The 22,700-nt window shown below is 36.3% G+C and overlaps 1 protein-coding gene across 2 annotated transcripts in view; it reads right to left on the bottom strand.

The window, feature by feature from the left end:
- Positions 1-22,700, bottom strand: part of COL9A1 (collagen type IX alpha 1 chain) — a 74,720-nt gene that overhangs the window by 30,860 nt on the left and 21,160 nt on the right. For both annotated transcript variants that reach the window (XM_040598684.1, XM_040598685.1), the window contains 18 exons: positions 21,227-21,280; positions 20,580-20,615; positions 15,946-15,969; positions 15,608-15,661; positions 13,855-13,908; positions 12,105-12,137; positions 11,960-12,016; positions 11,184-11,237; positions 9,852-9,905; positions 7,332-7,385; positions 5,912-5,965; positions 5,140-5,193; positions 4,903-4,956; positions 4,746-4,799; positions 4,472-4,525; positions 3,286-3,330; positions 2,446-2,499; positions 2,287-2,340 (listed from right to left, as the gene is read on the bottom strand). In XM_040598684.1, coding sequence (XP_040454618.1) covers positions 2,287-2,340; positions 2,446-2,499; positions 3,286-3,330; positions 4,472-4,525; positions 4,746-4,799; positions 4,903-4,956; positions 5,140-5,193; positions 5,912-5,965; positions 7,332-7,385; positions 9,852-9,905; positions 11,184-11,237; positions 11,960-12,016; positions 12,105-12,137; positions 13,855-13,908; positions 15,608-15,661; positions 15,946-15,969; positions 20,580-20,615; positions 21,227-21,280 — 897 coding nt within the window. The remainder of the gene's footprint in view (positions 1-2,286; positions 2,341-2,445; positions 2,500-3,285; positions 3,331-4,471; positions 4,526-4,745; positions 4,800-4,902; positions 4,957-5,139; positions 5,194-5,911; positions 5,966-7,331; positions 7,386-9,851; positions 9,906-11,183; positions 11,238-11,959; positions 12,017-12,104; positions 12,138-13,854; positions 13,909-15,607; positions 15,662-15,945; positions 15,970-20,579; positions 20,616-21,226; positions 21,281-22,700) is intronic.

Raw genomic sequence — 22,700 nt, 5'->3', positions numbered from 1 at the left:
TTATTCAAGGCTCTTTACGGCTTCAAAATAAATAGAAATAAGTAGATTACTGTTTAATGTTCTACATGCAAACTTATTTTATTATCAATAATTTACTTCCTTTCTTCATTTTGTATCAACCAAAATTTTTTTTATTTCTATGCTTTTGTTCTAATGTTCACATGTTTTCCAGAATGAATGCACTTTGTAAAAACAGAGAAAATAAAGGCAAGATATCCAGATGTCTTGCTGGTCTCTAGAGTGATAAACAGAAAAATCATTGTATTTAATCTTCATTAAGTATTTTTGACCAACTACAGGGTTACTAATAATTAACCTTGCATGTCAACTTGTGTTCTATGGACTGCTGATTTCGTAAATTCATGTTCACATTGAAAGGATTAAAAGCATAGTTTAGCAGATTACAGTGCATTATCAGAGTGGGCAATTACTTTAGTCTGATTCAATTATAATTCTTTTTCCTGTTACAAGTGTACAAAATATCAGCTCAATAAAAAAAAGCTGAGAACGTTTTCTAGTGCACCCAACACTTTAAACACAACAAAAATAAAGGTTTACAAGTTGAGTATATGGGAGGCTGAAGATACCTGTATTCCATCCTAGTAAGCGTATGCTCATATAACGCCCTTTTTGTATCATTCATAGGCAGCTGTGAACACAGCATTCATACAAAGATTCAGCCTAAAATAAACTTGTTCTTATGAACGAATGCATCTCACACACGATAAAGCAAACGACAGAAGAAAACAAAATCTACTACTTGGCTGACTACTGCTGTATGTTTAAGTGTTAATTCAGAGAAGATATTTCTGACCCATGAAATACCCTTACAAATATATCCTTACCAGTAACTTTCCAAGCCCTGTATGAGGATAAACCTGCAAGTGCATGAGTAAGACTGTTACGTCATCGTATGGTAGCATAAGCTCAGAAAATTCCAGGAAAGTATCCCTAGTGTATCAGTGGCAAGAGAGAAGCTTGCAAAAGCAATTGGTTACAGAGCCTTGAGCCTTCTCAATGTCATCAGACTGAATTTTGGTATATGAATATTTTCTTCAAACCACTGACCTTCTCAACCCTCATAGAAGGATTAACAGCAAAGGGAAATTAGATCAGCCTTATGTAACTTCAGTCCATGCCAGGTCTGCTCTAGAGGGAACCAGAAATCTGTACCCAGCAGAATCCCTAGCAGCCAGTTGTCCTTTGTCTTCAAGACTGAGCCTTAGCAAGTGCCATCAGATCACTTTCCTTAGCACATTTATTTCCTGCAGTGAGCTACTGGCCCAGCAACAATGTCTCCAGTGTTCCGCATCTTTCTAGCGTCAAGGAAAATCTCCAGTGAAAGAAATTACATCATCAGTGTTTCCAAGTAGAGATAAATGCTATACTTCACATCACTATAGCTACATTCGTAACGCCAAGCAGAAAGGGCCAAGGCACAGGCCTGAGCAGCATCCCACCATCATCCATGATAAATGGTTAATGTGCTTTTGCTTCAGGCAAACTGGACTTTCCCAGATAATGCCCAAGAACAGTTTAGGAACACCGGCAAGAGACTGTTCCCCATTTGCAACTTGATTGCACCCAGCCTGCTCTTAGACATGAGAGGGTGTTAAGGGAATTTAGCACTATGAAGACAAATGCCACCATGCTAGTTGACCAAGGGGGCTCCAGATAGTCTCTAGTCATTTTCTGTACTAGGTAGGACAGACAACTACCTTTCCTTCATACCTTGCCTCACTGTTAACACTACATGCATTATAAATAGGTCTTAGCCAAAAAAAAAATTCATGTTCTGAATACTTAGTCCAAATATGTTGTAATGCTTGTAATATACAGCACATGCTTCTTCAAGAGGCTGAAACAGTTAAAGAGGAAGTGATTTACTGAGAACTAGTAAATTCAAGCTTTTCAACACCAGTGGTGGGAGCTCACTGTTGCAGTGGAAGAACAGGAGTTTGGTTCCAACTTTTTGTCACAAACCACCCTCATTCCCTCTGGGTTTTGACTCAGCATATTTAAAAACAAAGACCAGACAAACATAAACAAAGGTTTAAAATTTAATTTATTACCAAAGCCAGAAACACTCCTAGGACATGTGCTTCTGGATTTGTCTATGCAATGGTGCACATCCACCTGGCACAAAAGGGCGTTAAAGAACACCTAGTATTTACCTTAAAATTTAGCATTTGTGCTGAACGGTTAATTCATGGTTAGCTACAGCAACCGTAACTTGAAACACTGCAATATTACATACACTAAGTTATAAATTTATTCAGTACTTACTGGTGGTCCACGAGGTCCTGTTGGACCCACTTCTCCTTCTGGGCCCCGTTCACCCTGTTTTGGGGATAGGAAGAACACAATAAATCTGAAAAGTGATTTTTTGCACAATGCAAAATTTTTCATTTTTCTAGATCTTTTGCGTAAGATTAACGACCTTACCTGTTTACCAGAATTTCCCATCAAACCTGGCACCCCAGGAGGACCTCTATTTCCCTGTTGGACAAAAAATGAAAAATATTAGCTAAGCCAATGGTTTACTGTTTCATTTTAAAATAAAAAGTAAGGAAATTGTAAGGTCTAAAAAAACCCCAACAACTCAGCCTTTATTCATTTTTTAACTTCCACCTTTATCTTGGTTTTCATTTAACTTTCATCTAATTCTTTCTAATTTTTCAAAAGTCAAATTTCAGTTCTTTTGGTTTTTATGTACTGACAAATCCAGGCAGACTTGATTTCTGCTCTCAAATCACAGAAGGTAATACCATTCCATGTAATTTCAGAAGAAATTCATGTCTCAATCTAGTTTTCTTTAAAACTAAACTCAAACATTTGCATCTGAAACACTCCATAGCCTCAATCATACAACTTTCTAACTTAATTGAAATTGATGCTGCAATTCAGAGGTATGTAAATAGAGATTACAATCTCTTTGGTTCAGTCAGCTTAGGGCAGCTTTAAATATTATTCTTATTACAAGATCCCTCATTTCAAACTGTAGTGAGGTACTCATGTCTCATGCCTTCTCTAGCAATGACTTCCACAAGTTTAAAAGGAAATGGCCTTTTTTAGGTATTATCTAATGCCTGGAATCATGAAAACGTGGCAAAAGAATCATGAAAAAGCACAGGACTAGAGTTGATAAAAGAATATATTTAACTCTTTCAACCAAAGGCTTGTATCTTACCACAACAGAAAGTTAATATAATTTCACTGCATATTTTCAAACTTGATAAACACAGATACAGTATTGTCAGAAAGTCAATTCTCAAGATGATTTACCTTTGGGCCAGGAATGCCTTTCACACCTGGAGAGCCTGGTAAACCCTGAAAGAAATAACATTTACAGTGTTTATTTCTCATTAAGAGGATTGGAAATGGTGTTCAAAAACATCTTTCTCATGTTAAAGTATTTCTAGTCCTTTTTACTTGATATTGAAGCACTTCTGTCCAACAGTGGACCAAGCTTGAATTCCTTCTATTTACAAAGTAACAGATAAGCTATGAAGTAGGCTTCATAAACTGGCTAAAGGAACATGGAATAGTGAGGAGTTGTGGCTTTTTCTGGCTTAATCTAGAAACAGATTCTCAGTCCCAGTATTCTGAAACTGGAGGTAGAGAGTTTAACAGATACTATTTGTACACATTTCATGCCTCTCCTCACTTCTGTGCAACAGCTCATAGCAAGTTATAATTTTACCAAATTTTATTCCAAACTTAAGAGCTCACTTCATATTACAAATTTACTTCCAAGTTCTATTTTAATACATCTCCTTCAATATATCCTCACAGCAACTACTCCTATAGCATAGTTTCAAAGAACTTTCTATTTAGCTTTTGACAATGGACACAGTTTTCAAACTTATTCACCTAATTTATGAGGATTACCTTCTAAAAGAGTCTATAAAGCACTACTGATTCCCTACTTCACCACAGGTCATGCACTAGAAAACTTGTCCATCCCTGTTCCCACCCCCTGCACCCCACCCCACCCCCCAGAAAGAACCATGAACGTGATGCACTTCAGATGTTCTGAGCCTGCAGAATAACAAAAGGAGATGATTGTTCATCTAAGGTATGTTAAACTAGCAGGTCACCCCTTCCTCCTCACCCTGGGAATGAGTCTGGCCCTAGTCAGTAACAATAAAACCAGCACTAATTGTGGGGTCACACCATAATATCCACAGGGTTTCAAACACGAGAAAACCTAAAAGAATTGCATAGTGGCCACAAACAGTTTGCAAGACCAAGCTCCTCGCTACGGTACTGTGAGGAGATTTAGCCTTTTGTGCAGAAGTTTTGGATACACATAATAGAATTTCCCCTTGCATTACACAAACTCTTTCTGAGCCTTTTGCTTAGGTTTTCTCTTAAATTACTCCAACACCAGCAGCAAACTAACCTACATAGGGCCTTTCTGTGGTTTGGACCGAGCCTAACTTTCAAAGGTAAAACACCAGATACTTACTGGCAGTCCCTGAAGCCCTGCATCACCTGGAGCTCCAGGTTTTCCTGGTTCACCCTGAAAAATAATTTAAGTTGTAATTTATGCAAATCAAACAAAAGGGAAAATTTTATTTCTGGAACACAGCTGGAGCACTTTTGGATCTGTAGGATGGGAAAGTTCATTCAATTACGCTAATAATGTGCATAAAGCCACACAGCAGCACAATAAAAAGCCAAAAATGAGTGAACAAATCTAGGGCACTACCAAACTCAGATATATGCCAACTGTGCCTTACTTTTGCTCCAGGCATTCCAGGGATCCCTTCCCGGCCATCGACTCCTGGTAAGCCCTTGAAAGAGGGGGGGGAAATATTTAATGTATTGTTGGAGAGATTTTGCCAAAGCACTATGATATACAAATTAGCATGACATGAAGAAATGAAATATACATACAGGCTCTCCTTTTGGCCCAGGGAGACCATTTATTCCTCTTGTACCTTGAGGACCCTAAGAATAATTATAATTTTTAAAATTGAAAATAAACACATTGAAATGTCAGATGCAAAGAATGCCAACACATACTCATTCAGATATGCATTACTTTGAGAGTACCAATTATGTTGTATGTTCAGATGCTGTAAGTAACCAACATTTGCAAGTCAACATGAGACAAAATTCGCCTGTGCTTACCCTTTCTCCCTTCGGACCTGCCTCTCCTAGTAAACCTCTCTGTCCTTGATCTCCCTATAGGAAAGGAAAAAAAAAAAAAAGACTATTTTAGTAATAAAACCAGAATAAACTTACTTGTACTTATTAGCTAAAACCTCTAGTAAATCAACAGCAGTACAGTTCACACATGGTTAGAACAGACAACTCAAAATCATACTATATTTAAAATTGCAAGGTTTTTTAAACTTAGCTGTCAGCTACATTTTAAAAAACACAGCTCAAGCTATCCCCTAGGAATCCACAAGTGTCTAAGTAAAAAGGACGCTGCCCTCACCTCATCAACCCATACAGATACTGGCTATTCCAAGCACAAATGCCAGCTGGGGGCAGGAAGCAGGGAAGAATTAAAAATAAAAATAAGAATCCACAAACAAAATTACGCCAAACGAACAAAAAGGCACAAAAATTTCCCTGTACAGGTTTTGTTATAATAAATGTTTTCCAGTTCAAAACCTGAAAAATTCCAAGCTACCCTAATGCACAGTAGCACTCAGAATAAAGAGGTAAAAATAACATACTAAGAGGGTACAATGTGTTCATCTACCCCATAATTCCTTGGGGACAGTAAGAGATTCTGGACTTGACATCATGTCATATCATTTATTCACCTGTAGGGAATCAATAGAATTGGGTTAATCAGAGGCTTTTCTGATTCACAGCCACAAAGTTTCAGAACTTAGCGTCTAGCGGGGTAGACTGTGGAAAGTGTTTGGCTAACATGCACTCGACTTACAGGTGCACCAGGAAGACCTTGGGGTCCAGGCTCACCATCAAGCCCACGAGCTCCCTACAAAAAAAGTAGATAACACAAGACATTAAAATGAAGTGCTGAAACACTACCAATGTGATTTAAATTGCTCTAATGAAAAAAAAGGGGAGGGGGGGATTTTGGCAAACTTTTTATTTATTTATTTATCGTGGTTTTATGTGGAGTTATGAAAGCAAATATTTTTAACTATGTGAAAATGTCATTAAAAAAACCACATTCAGTTCATTCTCTAAAAAAATACCAGACAGCGAGGAGGTAGACTCTTTCACACTACCTCAGAAAACGTGTGTCTTCCTTAATAATATTATATATATATAACCTTCACCACATAACAGAATAGCATTAAAATGTGACGAGAAATGAAGTGCAGTGCAGCTATTTTTATCACATGTGTTTCAAGGAAAGAATGCAATTGCTAACCTGTAAGTAATTTTAAATGGAGAGAACAAAACGTGTTTTGAAAAAGATTTGCAGACAATAAGAAAATTCTTTGTCAAGCCGATGTAGTAAATATTTCAAACAGACAAACAGCACAAAAGTCCAGGCAAATAACCATGAAGAATTAGAAGATACAAAGGCCAGAAAAGCAAAGTAAGATAGTAACAGGCTAGCAAATGTGTCCAAGAGGTTAACAAGAAACACTCACAAGAAGACTCATAAACAGGGTAAATTTAATGTTCTTTCTGAGCATAGATGATCAAAGAATAAGGTTTCCATGGTTTCATTTCTGGAGAAGGAGACAATGGCATGATCGCTACATTTTAATCCTTCCAGAAATTTTTAACATATAGAATTAGCTAGATCATAAGAATAGAAATACGTCAATTTTGATACAACAGTTAGAAATACTTTGATGAACAGCAGGAACATTACCCCAGCAAGGTCACAGACCATATAAACATGAATCCCACTGACAGCAATTTAAGACACAAAAGGTGCAAGAGACAAAAAGAATGTAAAAAACCCTAACTCTCAATAAGAAATCCTGACAAAAACTGGGACAGTGGAAGCAAAAGGCTTCAGGAAGATGCAATTCACAGGAGGGATTACTTAATAAATTTTAGCTTTAAATAAAATATGCTGTGGTTTATAACTGTTACACCTTGCTATCTTGCTAACTACATACTTGCACACATGCCAAGCTACTATAAATTCAAGGATCAGAGGGGAAAGGTGTGAAAAGTACACGCACTTCATTAAGGAGAAGGACCAGCCTGCCTTTCTTCCTAACCAGAAGTACAGAAGCTATGGAAACACAGCTGGCAGGAAAAAGAAAATGCAGAGGGGGGGAAAGAGAAATTTAAATAAGCTTTAAAAACATTCAGGGGTGTATTTCATTTTTTTTTATCCAGGCCATTTTATGGAAAGAAAGGTTAATACTCACTTTGGTACCTTTAGGTCCCATTATACCAGTTATACCTCGGACACCTAGGATGCCCTGAAAATGAAAAGTATATTCAAATTACCCTTAAATCTTTTCATCAGAACTGCCCTGGTTTTCAGGCAGAAGACTCAGAGTTCTGCATGCTTTCTTTATGTTTATTTTACTATTTTCTTCATATAGAAGGAGAAATCCAGCTACTTCTATATTAGAATATTTAATCTACATTTTGAGATTTCAATAATTTAAGACTTTTTAAAAGAATAACAAAAATACCAAGTTGAATTATACAACCACAAATGTGCCTTAAGAACTGAAAAAAAACTCCACTGATTTCTCCTCTTGGTTACCACAGAGCTGAAGCATTCCCCTTGTGCAGCCTGTGTGACAGGAATACATGAAGGCCAGATTTGCAAAAGTGCTAAATTGTCTTAAGTGGGGTATAGGACAGATGCAGGAGAAAGGTACCATGAAAGTTTATAGAACTGCAGAGGTAGACAAAACTGGGCAAGGTTTTTCAGAATACAAGCAGTAAATCTGTGTGCTTGCCACACAGTGAGAGGCTGGACTGAGCAGACCTCCTAGTGCAGCAGGATGTATCATAGCTATCATCACTTCTCTTCAAAATACAGTTTTGTGGGAACTTTGGCTTCAATTTTTTTTTCCCTTTTCCCGAGAGACCGAAACTACATGACATGCCTGACATGCCTCTTCTCTGCAGAAAGACCAAACCCTCAGCCATAACGTGTTTGTCCTGCAACAAGAACTACAACTGTTAATGAAACAGCCACAGGGACTTCAACACAGGATAGGCAAACCTACTCTCTGACCAGACTCTAGATGTGGTAGCCCTTTTATTTGCTCCTAACGAAGTTAGATGGAATCTTGCACAGAACACTTAAAAGATTTGTCAGCCCAAAACATGAGAAAAATCATGATAATGCAACAGTGACTACAGCAGCCCAACAAGGGAGAGAGCCATAGTCTAATCCTTGTTCCAAAATCAGAGACAGAAGTAGGCGCGTGGTACCCCCTACTTTCTATCAACAGCAACGCTTCTCCCAGAGGTGGCTGTCCTTGTCAAGTCTTCTTGCCAATGCATTACATAAAAGCGTTGCATTGCAGGTGCTGCTGAGAAGACCAGATTCCTAATCCCTTCTATGGACCTGAGCCTTACATTTGTTCATGTAAGAAACATACAAGAAAAGACAACAGTCTACAGCCTCTCCATCTGTGCTCTAAAGCATTTTCTGTGCTCTTTTCCATAGGTTGTCTATCTGACATTGCTTTCTGTATATTAGGAATCCTACATTTTAATAAGAAACAATTATTTTAAAGCTTGTTTGTAAGGTCATCAACTGGTGAAACAGTGACGTGAAAGGAGTAATGCATTAAAAAAAAAAAACAAACCACAAAACAAAAAGGTAAGTCAGGTTCTTCATTCTACTGTGTTATTTCATAAGAATTAAAGAACTTTGCCATAAACTGAGTTAAACCAATTTGTTCCCACAGGCCCTTCAGATAGCAAAAGCTGCATCTTACACAATTATTTTCTCTGCACCAGGGCACCAAGGATACTTGTTTCAGTATCAGACATAAGGATTACACCCTTTCCTTTACTTAGTCTCTGTTCTTTCTTTATCTTTCTCTAGTCCTAATCCAGGGGGTTATGTTGTTTTATGTTCATAGAGAATTCTGTAATTTAGGACTGGGATGTCATGTGTCTCAACATAAACCCCTGTATAATATCACATCTGGACACCAACAGCATTAAAGAAACAGGTTCACACCTAGGAAAAAAGCACAAGATCCCATCAAAAAATAAACTATAGAAATTACATGTGTCATGTCTATTTCTCTTACTTAGAATGACACCTTTATTCTGTTCCCTATTGCCTGTTCAGCTGTGGTAACTGTAAGAGCTCCTCACAAGGAAACAAGCTGAGGAGGTATGTACCAGGACAAAGAAATCAAGAGGAACAGGACAAGAAAATGATTTTAAAATCATAGATGTGATTGAAGGATGCTTCTTTGGCATGCAAAAAGGTGAAAAACTTAAGAAAAAATAAAAATTAAAAAAATATGTTTTTCAGTGGCTGCTACTTCATCTGCAAGTCTTAGCTAAGCCTGAATTTCACAGATAACCATGTTTTAAACAAACACTAGCTTTGCAAGGATGAAGTCGGAGTCATCAAAATTATGGAAAGGAAGGCCAAGAAAAAAAAAAAAAAAAGACAGACAAAACCCACCCAATTATTTGCACAATCTAAGCACAAAGTTTAGGACATGAAACACCTTTTAAAATAAGCCTTTCCATATAACTATTTAGAGCTTTGTTCCAAGTGATAATGTAGCTTTTTGGAGGGACTTAAATAATTCTACTTTGACTCAGAGATGATACAGCAGAGTAAAGAGAAAGGTGTGCGGAGGTTTTATAATATCTGTTTTCTTACAGTAACAAGAAAAAAAAGATATGACCTAATAAAGCAAATGGGTAGCACTATTTAAAAGAAAATGCTTTACTGGAAGGCCTTGAGCTCCCACTTCACCACTGGGTCCTTGGTCCCCTTCTTCACCCTGGGAAAGCAAAAGGAATACATCTGTAGCTAATCCATATCACGCATATTGCTCTGTCATTGTAGGAGGTACATTTACTACTTACTGGGTTTTGTCACTATATCCTGCTTGAAGGAAATCCAAATGAAGTCACACTACTTCCACAGAACAGACAGATACTCATTTAGGTTCACATTCCGTTCAACTATCAGTCAAAAGGGTAATTTCAAAGCAACGCCGGTACAAAGAAGAATAATGATGATAACCAGTCATTCCTTTTTTCCTTTATGTTAATCTCTTTAGGCTTTCTTGTTCTTTTAGACTAGAAGTGTAATGAAGGTATACTCATATATGTGAATGGACTGGATATACTAGTAGCTCTGCATCACAATATTACACTGGTGGTCAGAATTTTTTGAAAATTAAAGTGATAAAACTCCTTAACTGATCAAATGCCTATTTGATTAGATGATAACCTCTCTCATACAATGACAGTGCACACTAACGGGCCAGTACTTGCTGCCCGTTTAATTTGCAAAAAGGGATGAGACAACGGTTCAACATCCAGGAAAAAATAAGCAAGTTGTTTCTAATAAATTCTTTTCAAAATGCTTAGGAATAGAGAGCACAGGGGTCTTTTAGAAAACTTCTCTGATGTTTTTCCTTTAGCATTGAAATATGGACAAAGGCTGTGCAAATCTTCTCAACTTTTCTTACATATATTTCAATATTAACCAAGGTTAATTCAAATGAAACACCTTAAAAGAGTTTACATTTCAGTCTTCAAGCTGAATCAGACTTGGCCTCTTTACTGTAGTTATAAATCTTTCTTTGCCTATGAACTTATACTGTGCCCTTTCCCTCACAAATACATTTTTCTTCCTTCTCATTCTTCCTGTTACTACTCATCTGTGCTACAGAACAATTTACTTGGTAAATCCATAGAAATCTGTATTTAAATGTTTGGAAGTTTTCCAATTAATACATTTTACTTCCAAAAAATAAAGTTTGCCACAAGTTCCATAATAATTACATTGAATGAGCAACATAAAAAGCAAGAAGAGTATGACTCCTGCATCATAGTAAATACAGAGCACAGATGACTGAAGAATAGGCATATGCCTTTGGTTACAATTAATCAATTTTTTGGTAATTATAATTAATTATTTGGTATTATTAATTGTTTGGTAAAACAATAGTTCTAACAAAACATAATACTGTTTTTGAAGAAGAGGTTAAACTACTATTAGCTTGCTAAAAACAACAGCAGGTTTTCCTTTTATTTTTTTTTCTTTTTACCTTATAACCTTGTTTTCCTGGTTCACCAGACTCTCCTTTTGAACCTTTCTGTCCCTAAAATAAATGTAAAACCCAAAATAAATAAATAAATATAAATTATTCAAAATTATAAAACTGAGTTTTGCAAAACAGACACAGACTCCTCAGAACTATCTTGCTGTTCCCTCTGCAATCCCCATTCAGCACTGCTTCCTCAGCTATCTAGTTAACACCATATATTAAGTACCATGTTCAAAAAAAACCTGCTCCCAGATCTAACAAGACTGTATTTCTAGGCATTTAGTATTCCTTCTTACGTTACCCTATAACGCTTTCCTCAGGCCAACGGTATTCCTAGAAACCAGCAAAGAACACATTTAAAAAAAAAATCTTACCTGAAATGAGACTCAGAAAGTGTTAATTTGCATCTAATATGTTGTAGGTCTCCCATGAAGAGAGAAAGAAGGAAAAAAGGCTAAAAATTTGGGGAAATATTTAGTTTCTGGAGTCAGACTACAAACAGTCCAGAAATTAAATGTAGCAATTCTTCACATACTCTAATCCTTTCAGGACCACACATAAATTTTATTCTGAAAATTACAGCAGCAGTAAGAGATTTCAACAACAGGAGGTTATTTTAGCAGTCAAGAGTTGAAATAACCCTAAGCATCGACGCTGATGCAATGTTTTCTTCAAATTAACAATGAACTGCCCTTTTGTCAAGTCAGCAATTACCTTCCCCAGTGCCCTGAGACAGTATCTTTGTAAGGGATGCTTGAACAAACAGATTCTCTTACCTTCATTCCCATTAAGCCAGCATGTCCTGGGCGGCCAGGTGGACACGCATTGGGACACTGGAAAAGCATCAACATAGTTACTGTCACATATGTTGAATAAGGTTGTCTGAGACTACTTTAAAAAAATCACGGACAACTATCTTACCAACAGGTCACCGTCTTGCAGGCCAATTGTTCCCTAAATTAAATGAAATTAATCCAAGTCAGTAAAAAAGAAATAACCAGACTGACTCATTAGTCATTAGATGAAACAGAAAATACTACTATCTAAAGCTGGAATCAGATGTATAATCTCCAACATAAAAAGAACCTAAAGTATAGGATTTTATTCTAGGTTTGCAGATAACTGCAGAATCCTGTCCTTTAACTTAGATCAGCTTTTCTGAAAAACAAAATATTTCATTTGGGTTTTAAGCTACCTAAAATATATTTCCTGTTAAATATAGAGCAAATATATCCAAACCCCGTGAATTTCCAACAGAACCCAAGACAATTTCATTAATAAGGATAATCTTTACTTTTCCAACTTACTACCATTCAGCAAAAGATGATCTATACAAAGAAAATAGACTTCCCACAACACAAGTGTTGGTAGATGAATGAGATATCTGGCAGTTAATGGAATTGCAATAAACTAGAGATCATTGTACGACAAGATGGACTCAGTGGGGGCAAGGCCATTCCTCATATTAAATGAAATACTTGATGGAAGCTAATGGGATGCTTATGAAGCACAACAGGGAGAAATATGATTTCACAGCAGCAGCTGGCTTCTCTAAAGCTCAGTGGGAGGGAAAACATTGTTTCAGAGAGAAATACAGGGGAGTTTAAGGAATTATACAGAAGGATTATACAGATTATATTTATTATATACAGGACTATACAGAAGGATTTTTAAAAATCTGAGAGTATGTTTGGCTGAACAATGTCATCAACTGGAGTGTGATTGTGGCACTTCAGAAATCTAAAAAGAACAAAACTTTCATGGAATAGAAGCAGCAAAGGCCATTATTAAGAATTTGGTTTTACTTGTCTCCTAATCCTCTTCTCCACTTGACCATTCATGTGTTTCACAATGGCTTTGCCAATTCTCTGGCAATTTTCATGAAAACAAGAAACATGGCATAAATAAAGCATATGGATTTAGGATCTGTCCAGCAGAGGAACAGCACAGATTTTAAAAGACATTATGATGACACATATTTTGCAGCAGTTTGCCTTTGACAACACTGAGCCTCTGATATGTCTGCCAAACACTCCATTTTATCTCTCTGGGCCGGTAAATAGTCACAAAACAAAGGCATAACGCACATCCTTCTCCCAAGAGGCTCAAAGAAGATAACCACTCCCCTAGAGAGTCAAAGCACTGATGTAAAGCTTTCTTCTATCCCTTGCAAGTAGTAGGACTGATTGCAAGGGAGACATTAGATCTTAACTCACCTGGGAGTATATATTTCTGGCTCATGAGCCAAATACCATTTTTTTCTGCTCCTAACAGAGAAAAGTCTACCTCTGCTAAAGTACTACTGGTGAGGCCCAACAAAGTCTACAATTACAGTAATACTATGATTCACAGGGAAGTTTAAAACCTATACAAAGTTACAGTTTAAGACCATTAGCAGAAATGCGAAGACATCATGGCACAAGTTACAGTTTGCATTTCAAACTATATTTTAAAACCATAAAGACTAGAAACTTGTTCACTGAACAGAAGATCATATATTGATACGATTAAATGAGTTTTATCTCAGGCTTTGAACACAAGCCTCTAGGTATTATGAATTAATATATTCTGCTGAAATCCTAGTCAGTATTCACCTGTAGGACTTGAGAAGTTTTGTTCAATCAACAATACATAGTTTAGACATTAGCACATATTAAAGGAAATCACTTACCCGAGGACCTGGTGGTCCTGGTGGCCCTGGTGGCCCCCTTTTTCCTGGATCTCCCTAAAAAAGGGTAAAATAATTTTGTTGATTCAAAGCAATAATGACAACCATCAATTACATACTCATACCACACAACAACAGTTAGAAGTTAACTAGCTACAGAAGGAAAGGCTAGGTATCCAATTAAAACCCGTAACGCGGCTCCTACAGCAGAATGGGAAAACTGATCTTTTAGTAGAATAGAAGCCATGTTGTGGAATAAGACCTACAAAAGAACAACACATTTTCAGCTGCTTTAGACAGCTGAAACATCTGACCACAGGATCACCTATGCACACTTCTTTCTATCTTATAACTGCTAATTAAGTTCTGAATTTAAAAAAATTCTAGTAACTAGCATAAGTGCCCAAAGCACAGAAAGGAAAAAATCCCCTTTTTCAGAGCCCAAGATGAATTTACCAAGACAGAATCTTCAGCTGTTTGTGAAGTTATGATGACCAGTGCTTTCAGAAGTAAAGACAAGACAGAACCTCTGCAAATAATTTTTTCCTGAATGCTGAATAAATCTGATAATCTGACAGGGAGCACGTTTTTACTTAACACTGTCATTTCAAAATCATTTTTGATATCGTATTAAATTATAAATGAAATTAACAAGATTAATATAGAAAAAATATTCATTAATTCTCACAATACATGAGCTATAGAGCCATAAGTTTAGAAACACTAAAAAGGAGTATTTCTTTTCCACAAAGTGTATAATTACATTGTGGGACTCCTTATCACAGTGTGTTGTGGAGTTGTCTGGTATAAATGGATTCAAAAAGGGACCGACTACATTGATGGCGGATAGGCCCATATATAGCTTTTGAAAGACAGCACAAATGTAATTTCTGATTCAGGCAGTCTCTGACCTGCCAACTGCCAGAATGTGAGACAGTATGACCAAAAAAATTGTCATTTTACAAATATTCTGCATGCTTCCCTAGGTATCCATTATAGCCCTTACTACAGACAAGAAATGAGCTAGATGGATCATCTTCTGAAACAGATTGGCAGCTTTCAATGTTCTTTTTTATATTCATTTATATGACTAAACAAAACATACAAGGAGAGGTATGCATCAAAAAGTATGCTTCATTAAACAAAATTTTAAATGTTAGTTCAGATTTCAAGTAAAAAATTAACAATTGGTTTCAATTTGCATTTCAGTGGTAAAGTATGGAGTCAAAATATGACAGTGTGCTGAAACCAAATGCACAGTTTAGCAGTAAGGTCAGTAGATGGAGTCACACAAAATGAGACTAAGAAGAAATATTGAATTGCCATGTTCACTGATACACAAATGCAAAACAAAAATAGTATGTAGTCATGTACCGTAAGTATATGTAAGAAGACAGGAGAAAAACTAAAGGTCTGCATATAATGTTAAGTTTTACATTTCCTGTATTTCTGGCAGGTTTTCTTTTTTATTTTAGCTTTCCTTGAATAAGAGGCAAAGGAGAGTATGGAACGCTACATGAAACATTTAATTCTGATCTAATGGGTGGGCCTGACTTTGTGCCGTTCATTGTTCTTTATTTCTGATGAGCTTCAAACAGGATTTTAACTCTATCAGTGACCACTGTAGCAGAATACAATGTTTTCCAGTGCTGTTATAACCAAAAATGTTTAGATGGCATAGTAATTATTCATTTATTTTCTATAATTACCTTGTAGCTATTGAATAAGCCTACATTTTTAGCATAGTAGTACTTACAGGTGGACCAGAACGACCTACTTCTCCAGGAAGTCCTGCCGCCCCAGCTGGACCCTATAACAACCAAGTTAAATAGTATTTTTAAACCATACAATACCTCTATAACAAGCATCCAAGAACAATCTATGCCTTCAGACACCAGTATTCTTGCTTCACATATCACAAACCTAAGCAACCTCATTAGCAGCTGAAGAAATCATACATAACAGACATAGAACATAAGGATTAAAAATCTCTTTTTTCACTTAATTACTTTTTATTACAGTATAATAGCTTTATTGAATATTTAAACAGATTTATTAAACTGTATATTTATGAATCATAAGAATGATACTTACAGGTGGTCCAAGGAGCCCCTTGCCCTGTGAAACATGGAAAAGATTAGAAATATGGGGAGAGTTACACACCTAGTCAAGCTGTTTGCCAAGAACAGAGTATTTGGGATAAAGAGGTACAAAAATCCTCATGTTTGATTCTGCAAAATAATTTTGAAAACTTGGGTTTAACTAATGTTAAATAGCTATTTTATTATTAAGTAATCAGTATTAGGAGAAAGATTAAATTACTGATTAAGTTGCCTTGCAGTATCATTTATTTCCACATTTTTTCCAACCCATATACTTCCACAAAGGAATGAAAACATTAGCCTTTGGGTTTAGCTAATGATTAATAGCATGATCAACACACCTATTCTATAATAATTTCCTTCTAAAAATGCATTTAAGTGGATAATAAAAGATACTTCTTCTTTGTTTTGCCATTGCTTCCCTGAGGTCTAAATCCTTTAAGCTAGCGCATTTTGGTAATCACAAAGAACACCAAACTGCTCCTGTTTACGTTTTTCATCAGTATTGCTCTAAATCATTCTAATGAGAAGTGTCTAAGATACAAATCTGTTTATGCCTACCCAGGCAATACACTCCCTCTAAGAAAACTGATCTTCAAGAGATCAGATTTAATAAAGCACCTAGGCTGAGTGGAGTTTCAAAGCCACAGAATATCATACCAGGATTGTATCTACAAGGTTGTCTTTAGAAAACTTGGTTTAACACAGGGAAATTTTCAAGCATTTATCAGAGTCATTCCATTTTGACCATTTAATACTCAGCAGAAAGTAAACTTTTTCACCTTGGATAACCTACATAATTCCTTTGCTATTACTTAAGGTCCCTTGCTGCAATTCACTATATTATACATGTCTATATTTCACTATACAGATCAAACTTTCACTGTATCACATACCTGATATTCTAGTATCACCTGCCTCTGAAAGAAGGAAACTGACTTGCTGACAAGCCCCCAACAGTGACAGAGCAAGTCACTGATACTGAAAGCAGCAGCTACTGTGTCCAGCCCCTACACAGGGCCAGGAGAAGCCAGCCTCCCTCCTCTGCCCACTTCATTGCACCTCCTTACCCCCCTAATTAGGACTCCAAGAAGCAGGGGCTCTCCCCCAGCAACCCATGCCTCCTCCTCATCCAGCTACTCCACCCTTCTGACCATGAACTCCCTGCAAGCAAAGTTGCGGACTTGAGAGCTCCAGAGAAATCAGCCAGGAAGGACCTACACAGAGCAGTTAATGATCCCAACCAGCTGCCCATGTTCCTGCCTGTGTCTGTGTCCTAAAGGGGAAGCCTTTCCAGGCAGCCTGGGACTACAGCCTTACATCCTCAGATGCCTGCTGCTGGCTTTGGAGGTGCTTAACCTGACCCACAGAGCACAAGGAATGCATGTACATGGGCAGTAATACACATTCTGTAATCACCTGGTTCAGAGACACTTATCCTATGGATTTGTTAATTACCTCCCATTATCAGCACAGACCTGCTGCCATCCCCAGAATCACAAATACACATTTGTATGTGTACCTCATGGCAGAAGCTGTGCTTTAGTAGACTTTAAAGTATTTTAAATTTCTCTGTCACTAAATCCACACAACTCTACTCATATGTCAGCTCTGTAAAACACTAGCAATGTATCAACTATTAGAAAACTTAGAGGAAACTTAACAGGGAGAATGGATTGAAGGGTGCAATACATGCACTGAATGTAGCAGTCCCAGGTCCATTTACCAGGGCCAGATCAGAGACATCATCATATCTGGTGGTAAATTACTTGGATTAATCAGAAGTATTCTACTAATTTTGTAAATCTGCCATTTGAGAGACTATCCACAAAACAGATAAGAAAAGGTGAACAAATTAAAACTGAATGATAGAAGGAAAAAGCAGAGGAAAGGGAGGGTAAAAGAACATAAATTAAGATTTCTGGGATACATTCTGGGCAAGAACGGGAAACAGAAGCAGAAAAGCAAATGCTGCATGTAAAACGTTAGATACGTAATATTCTTTCTTTCAGTTACCCTGAAGTCCCAACCTGGCCAATAAATTCCAGTGGATGAGCTTGAAAAACAGTGATAATAATTTAAAGCTAATTAACATTGTAGCCAAAGCTTCTGACTTTCTATTTACATTGAGCATTTTAACAACTTAAGCAAGGGGTTTTTTTGTGAGAAATGAAGTCTTTGGGTAACCATCCAGAGACTACTCCACGTGCAAAAGGTCACTGACTGAATTCAATGCAGTGCATAATTACACCTAAACACTCAATTAATCATGTAACTAGTATGCAGACTCATAAGTGTGCTCACTATGTTTCTAGAAACTAGGTCTCATGGATCAAGCCAAAGACCTGCAAAGGTTAAACAGCCCCATTACTTCATACTTGTTGTAACAACTTCTCAAAAAGTCTTTGAATCTAAGACTTGGAGCCATCATGCTCCAGCATTACCACATCTACCTTTTTTTTTTTTTACTTTTTTTTTTTTTTAAATTAGGTTTCATTACTCTAAGTTTAATCTCACTAAAGGTGAGATGACCGATGTTGGCCATTTTGAGAAACTTTAATGAACTGACTTCAGCAGCTTAATGGCATTCATCAAAAGGAAAGCCTGTGGAAATGGAATTTCCCCAAGAGAATTATTCTGAGCATTAATCTTTCCATATGAATTCAGCATGTACGGGTTAACAACCACAGAGCTAACAAATCAAACACTAGGCTTCTTCCTAAAAATGCAAGGTCTGAGGATTAACCTTAACCTTAATAATTACAAGGGTAATGACAGGAGGTGACTAAGTAAATCTACCTTTTCTTTACCTTTAAATAACTAAGAATTCTCATTTCCTCATTATAAATATTCCTGCAGATTCGCCTTTAAATACAAGGTCCAGTTGCTTATTAAGCAGAGGCAGAACAACTCCAAAGGCAATCCCTACTGAGGTTCACTGAAGCGTTACCAGCCTAAGCCTGAGTTACAGGGCAAACAAAAACCACTGAAGTTTGAACAATGGTCCAAAATCTCATCAGATTTATTGCTTTTACAGTCTCAAAATATGGTCACGAAAGACCTGAATTAGGTAAGTGTTTCTCCGAATGGAATCAGCATTCCACCTTGACAAGTTGGTGTCATAATAACTTCTCCACTTCTAAGCTGAGATCAACCCTCTTTATGTATATTTTATATACCCACTTTTTCTGAAGGCTTTTAAAACATTCATTCTCACATTAGTCTGTTAATGGTGAGGTGAAATCACGTATATTTTTCCCAGTCAGTTTTTATTTCACTTGACAGGCTGAAACACTACAGTATTTAACCTAGTATTTCAGTAATTCAGTTTTAATTCCCCATTTTTTCCTCTCCTATAGTAGTTCTTTTCATGTATACTTTTTTCCATATCATCTAAGTAACATATCTGTCAGAGTTAAGCCAGCTCTTCATTCCAGCTACACATTTCAAATGCATTGCAAATTACTCGGAAATTATTTCCTTATCTACTTGAGAGCAAAAAAATGAAAACAAACTCAAACCTCTAACAGAAAAATGCAGAGCTTTCAGACTACCTAGAAGTTACCTCAGTTCTGCTACTTTCTGTGACTAAATCTACCTCATATATTGAGTCTACAGATTGACAAGCCATTATAAAAGTATTACCTATTTTCCAGATTTTCAGGTAAGAAACAGCATCCGTGAAAATTAAATGCAAATGTTCACATAGAATGATTCATCTTAAGTTTGAACATGTCTATAACGTAATGTCTTCAAGAACAACATTATAAATTCCTCTCTGGCCAAATATAAAAATGATTGTTTAATATAAATTTAATGGAAGTTAATGAGATGGTCAAAAATATGAAGATACAGTTGAAGATGCAGAATTTCATAGCAAAGAGTGCTATTTCAGAATACGTCTCTTCTATCTAATTCCAATAATTTCTCCAAAATGAATCTAATTTTTAATTAAACTTTAATTATGTGCAGCCCTATTAAAATTTCATGTGTCATCTTGTTCAATAACTCATTTTCCTTGAGGTTTTTCCTGGTTTCCTATATAATCTTAAGTTTCTACAGACCGACCATCGTTCACTTCTTCAAACATGTAGAATTCCTAAAATTCACAACTATTTTCAGTCCCCAAAGTCAGATGTCAAATCCATCTGCATGCCAACTGCAACAATAGTCTGTGCCCTTTCTCATATTTTGTGTTGTTTCCATATTGAACAGCACAGGAAGTCCCATACAGCATTTACACTTCAGTGATCTCATTTACACACGTGGCAAGGAGCTGAAACAGGAATAACTGGAGATTAAAATATGCAAATAAAACACGGGCTCTCCTGTGTCTACAGCATTTTCACAAAGAGATGGAAAACAACAGCACGCATCCAAAACTTGTGACCACATCACACATGCTCCTTTCTTTTCTACAGCATACAAACCTAATGTCCTTTCAGTAACATCTACCCACCGATATAAAGACAAAAAGATTCCTTAATATACTACTGTAATATTTTGAGTTCTCTGAAATCTCAGAAATAACATCTGGCTTTTCTTCATTACATTTAATGGTAAGAATCCTTCATATTGATACTTAAGGTCTAAAAAGCCTCTTCATATACTAAATATATTACTTACTGGAAGTCCACGAGCACCTGGCAATCCTGGCTCACCCTTTAAAAGATAAAAATTCAGGTTTTCAAGAGGCATTAGCAGAGTTTTGTGAACAACATACAGTAAGATGCTCTAACCTTTTGGAGGGTATCCTTTAGTGGACATACTCTGCAAGTATTACTCAATTCATTAACGCTATGCTGGTTTCAGTGATACTTGATACAAAGGAATGACTTTCTCAATATTAAAAAGATACAGCCTCAGGCCTTTCCCCCCACCATCAAAAAAAATAATATCAACAGTTACTAGTTACTCTGACTTCTGATGTATATTTCATTTGTCTGATAGCTGATGAAGTCAGGATTCACTGTTCCAGTTCCCACTGCATGTTATTACTATGACAAAATTGCAGTACAACAAGATGGAAAAAGTCTCACCTTTACTGAAAATGCTCAGCCTTAATGCCCTCAGTCTAATGCCACCATTCCTTACTGCTGGCTGGGGGAATAGAAGTTGCTTTGTACTGTGTGAAAAGGGCCCAATGTGTCTGTATTCTATAAATGTTTTAATAATGTAAGAAAGGCTACAACATCTCATTAGTTGCATAAAGAAAAACAAAAATCCTGCTAAAAAATAAAATCCCATAATTTTATGCATAACTGTCTTCTTACCTTCTGTCCTTTTGGCCCTGTGGCTCCACGTGAGCCATCAGGTCCTGTGAATCCCTTTGGAAGTAAGGTGTACAACGTTAACACAAAGGTTACATTTTTTTTAATCACAATAGAAAACATTCTAAAACATAGAATAATGAAGCTATTAAATGAGATAAGGAACTCCAGGAGACTTACAATTCAAATACATGTTTACATGTATAGATAGAACTGCCCAAGTTCAAAGTGCTAGCTTCTGGTGACAAACATCAGTGCCGGCGACAGGCGTCCTTCAAAAATTATGCAGTTAAGTCACAATTAAACTAAACACATGATTTCACATGATCTTATTTCTCTCAATGGAAAACTGAAGAATTTAGTTCATGGCTCAGGTTAAAAACAACTGTCAGTATTTTCCATTTCAAATAAACCATTCACTGACAAAAAAAAAAAAAAAAAAGAAAAAAAAAATCAACAAAGCTGCCAGGCTGGATTTAAGGTTAGTCTTTGAACCACACTTATCTATCTGGCTAAAATTCAAGAGCATGATATAACAACTACAAAGTCTTCTGGAGTTCTTTTATTTCCAATTTTTTAACCAGCTTCTATTGCTTAGAAATTTCCAGATATCCATAAGAAAAGCCTTGGTTTTACATTTGTCAAATACTTTTCTTTTTGGTAAACTGTCAGCAATACAATGTTCACCCAAAGGGATGTTTTCTCTGATAATTTGCTTTCAAATGCTTACATGATCACTACAAGCAATTACTGTACAGTATCTTTACTCAATCTATTAAATCTGATTCTGAAATAGTTTGTGAAAGAAAAATAAGATCTAAAAAGTCAGAACTGCTTCATCAATTAAACATGAAAGAAGGTATTATAAATCTAAAGCCCCAATTAAAAGTTGAATGCACAGTGGGTACAACAAGGTCCTGTGTTTTGTCTTCAAATGAAAATAAAAAAGGTTCACCATTTCAGAACACAGTACTCTAATATTACAGTTTCACTGATCCACTAATATGAGCAATATACAAGTGCAAACAAATATCAACAGCTGTGTGGAATCTAAAACACACTGTTTCACCTGATTGTGTTACCACAACTTCTGGCAAGGAAAACAAAACCATGCCTTAAGTGAAAATTATAAGAGGCAATGATTTTTACAGAGCTGCTTATGGGGTTTTGACATGTACAAATGGGTTGTGGTCCTGTATTGTTTTCAGGAAAAGACGAAGTGGTATAAGATACCACTCATGGCAAACCCATTTGAAATTTGAACAGTTTAACTGAACATTTCAGCTCCACGTCCAATAAAACTCTTTTTAAAAGCAAATTAAGAATTAACCTTTAACACTATTGCAATCTTTATAAATGTCACGCTTTTTCACTTATATAATCTGCAATATTCTGTAATGTACTAGATTGCTGTATATAAACTTTATCTTTGATGTTTTAAATTATAAAAGTATTCTACCACTTACGTAAATTAAAC

This window comes from Falco naumanni, chromosome 6 (assembly GCF_017639655.2).
Source record: "Falco naumanni isolate bFalNau1 chromosome 6, bFalNau1.pat, whole genome shotgun sequence".
NCBI lineage: Eukaryota > Metazoa > Chordata > Aves > Falconiformes > Falconidae > Falco > Falco naumanni.
Note: the sequence above shows the minus strand (reverse complement) of the source record. Positions and strands in the feature narration are given on the sequence as shown.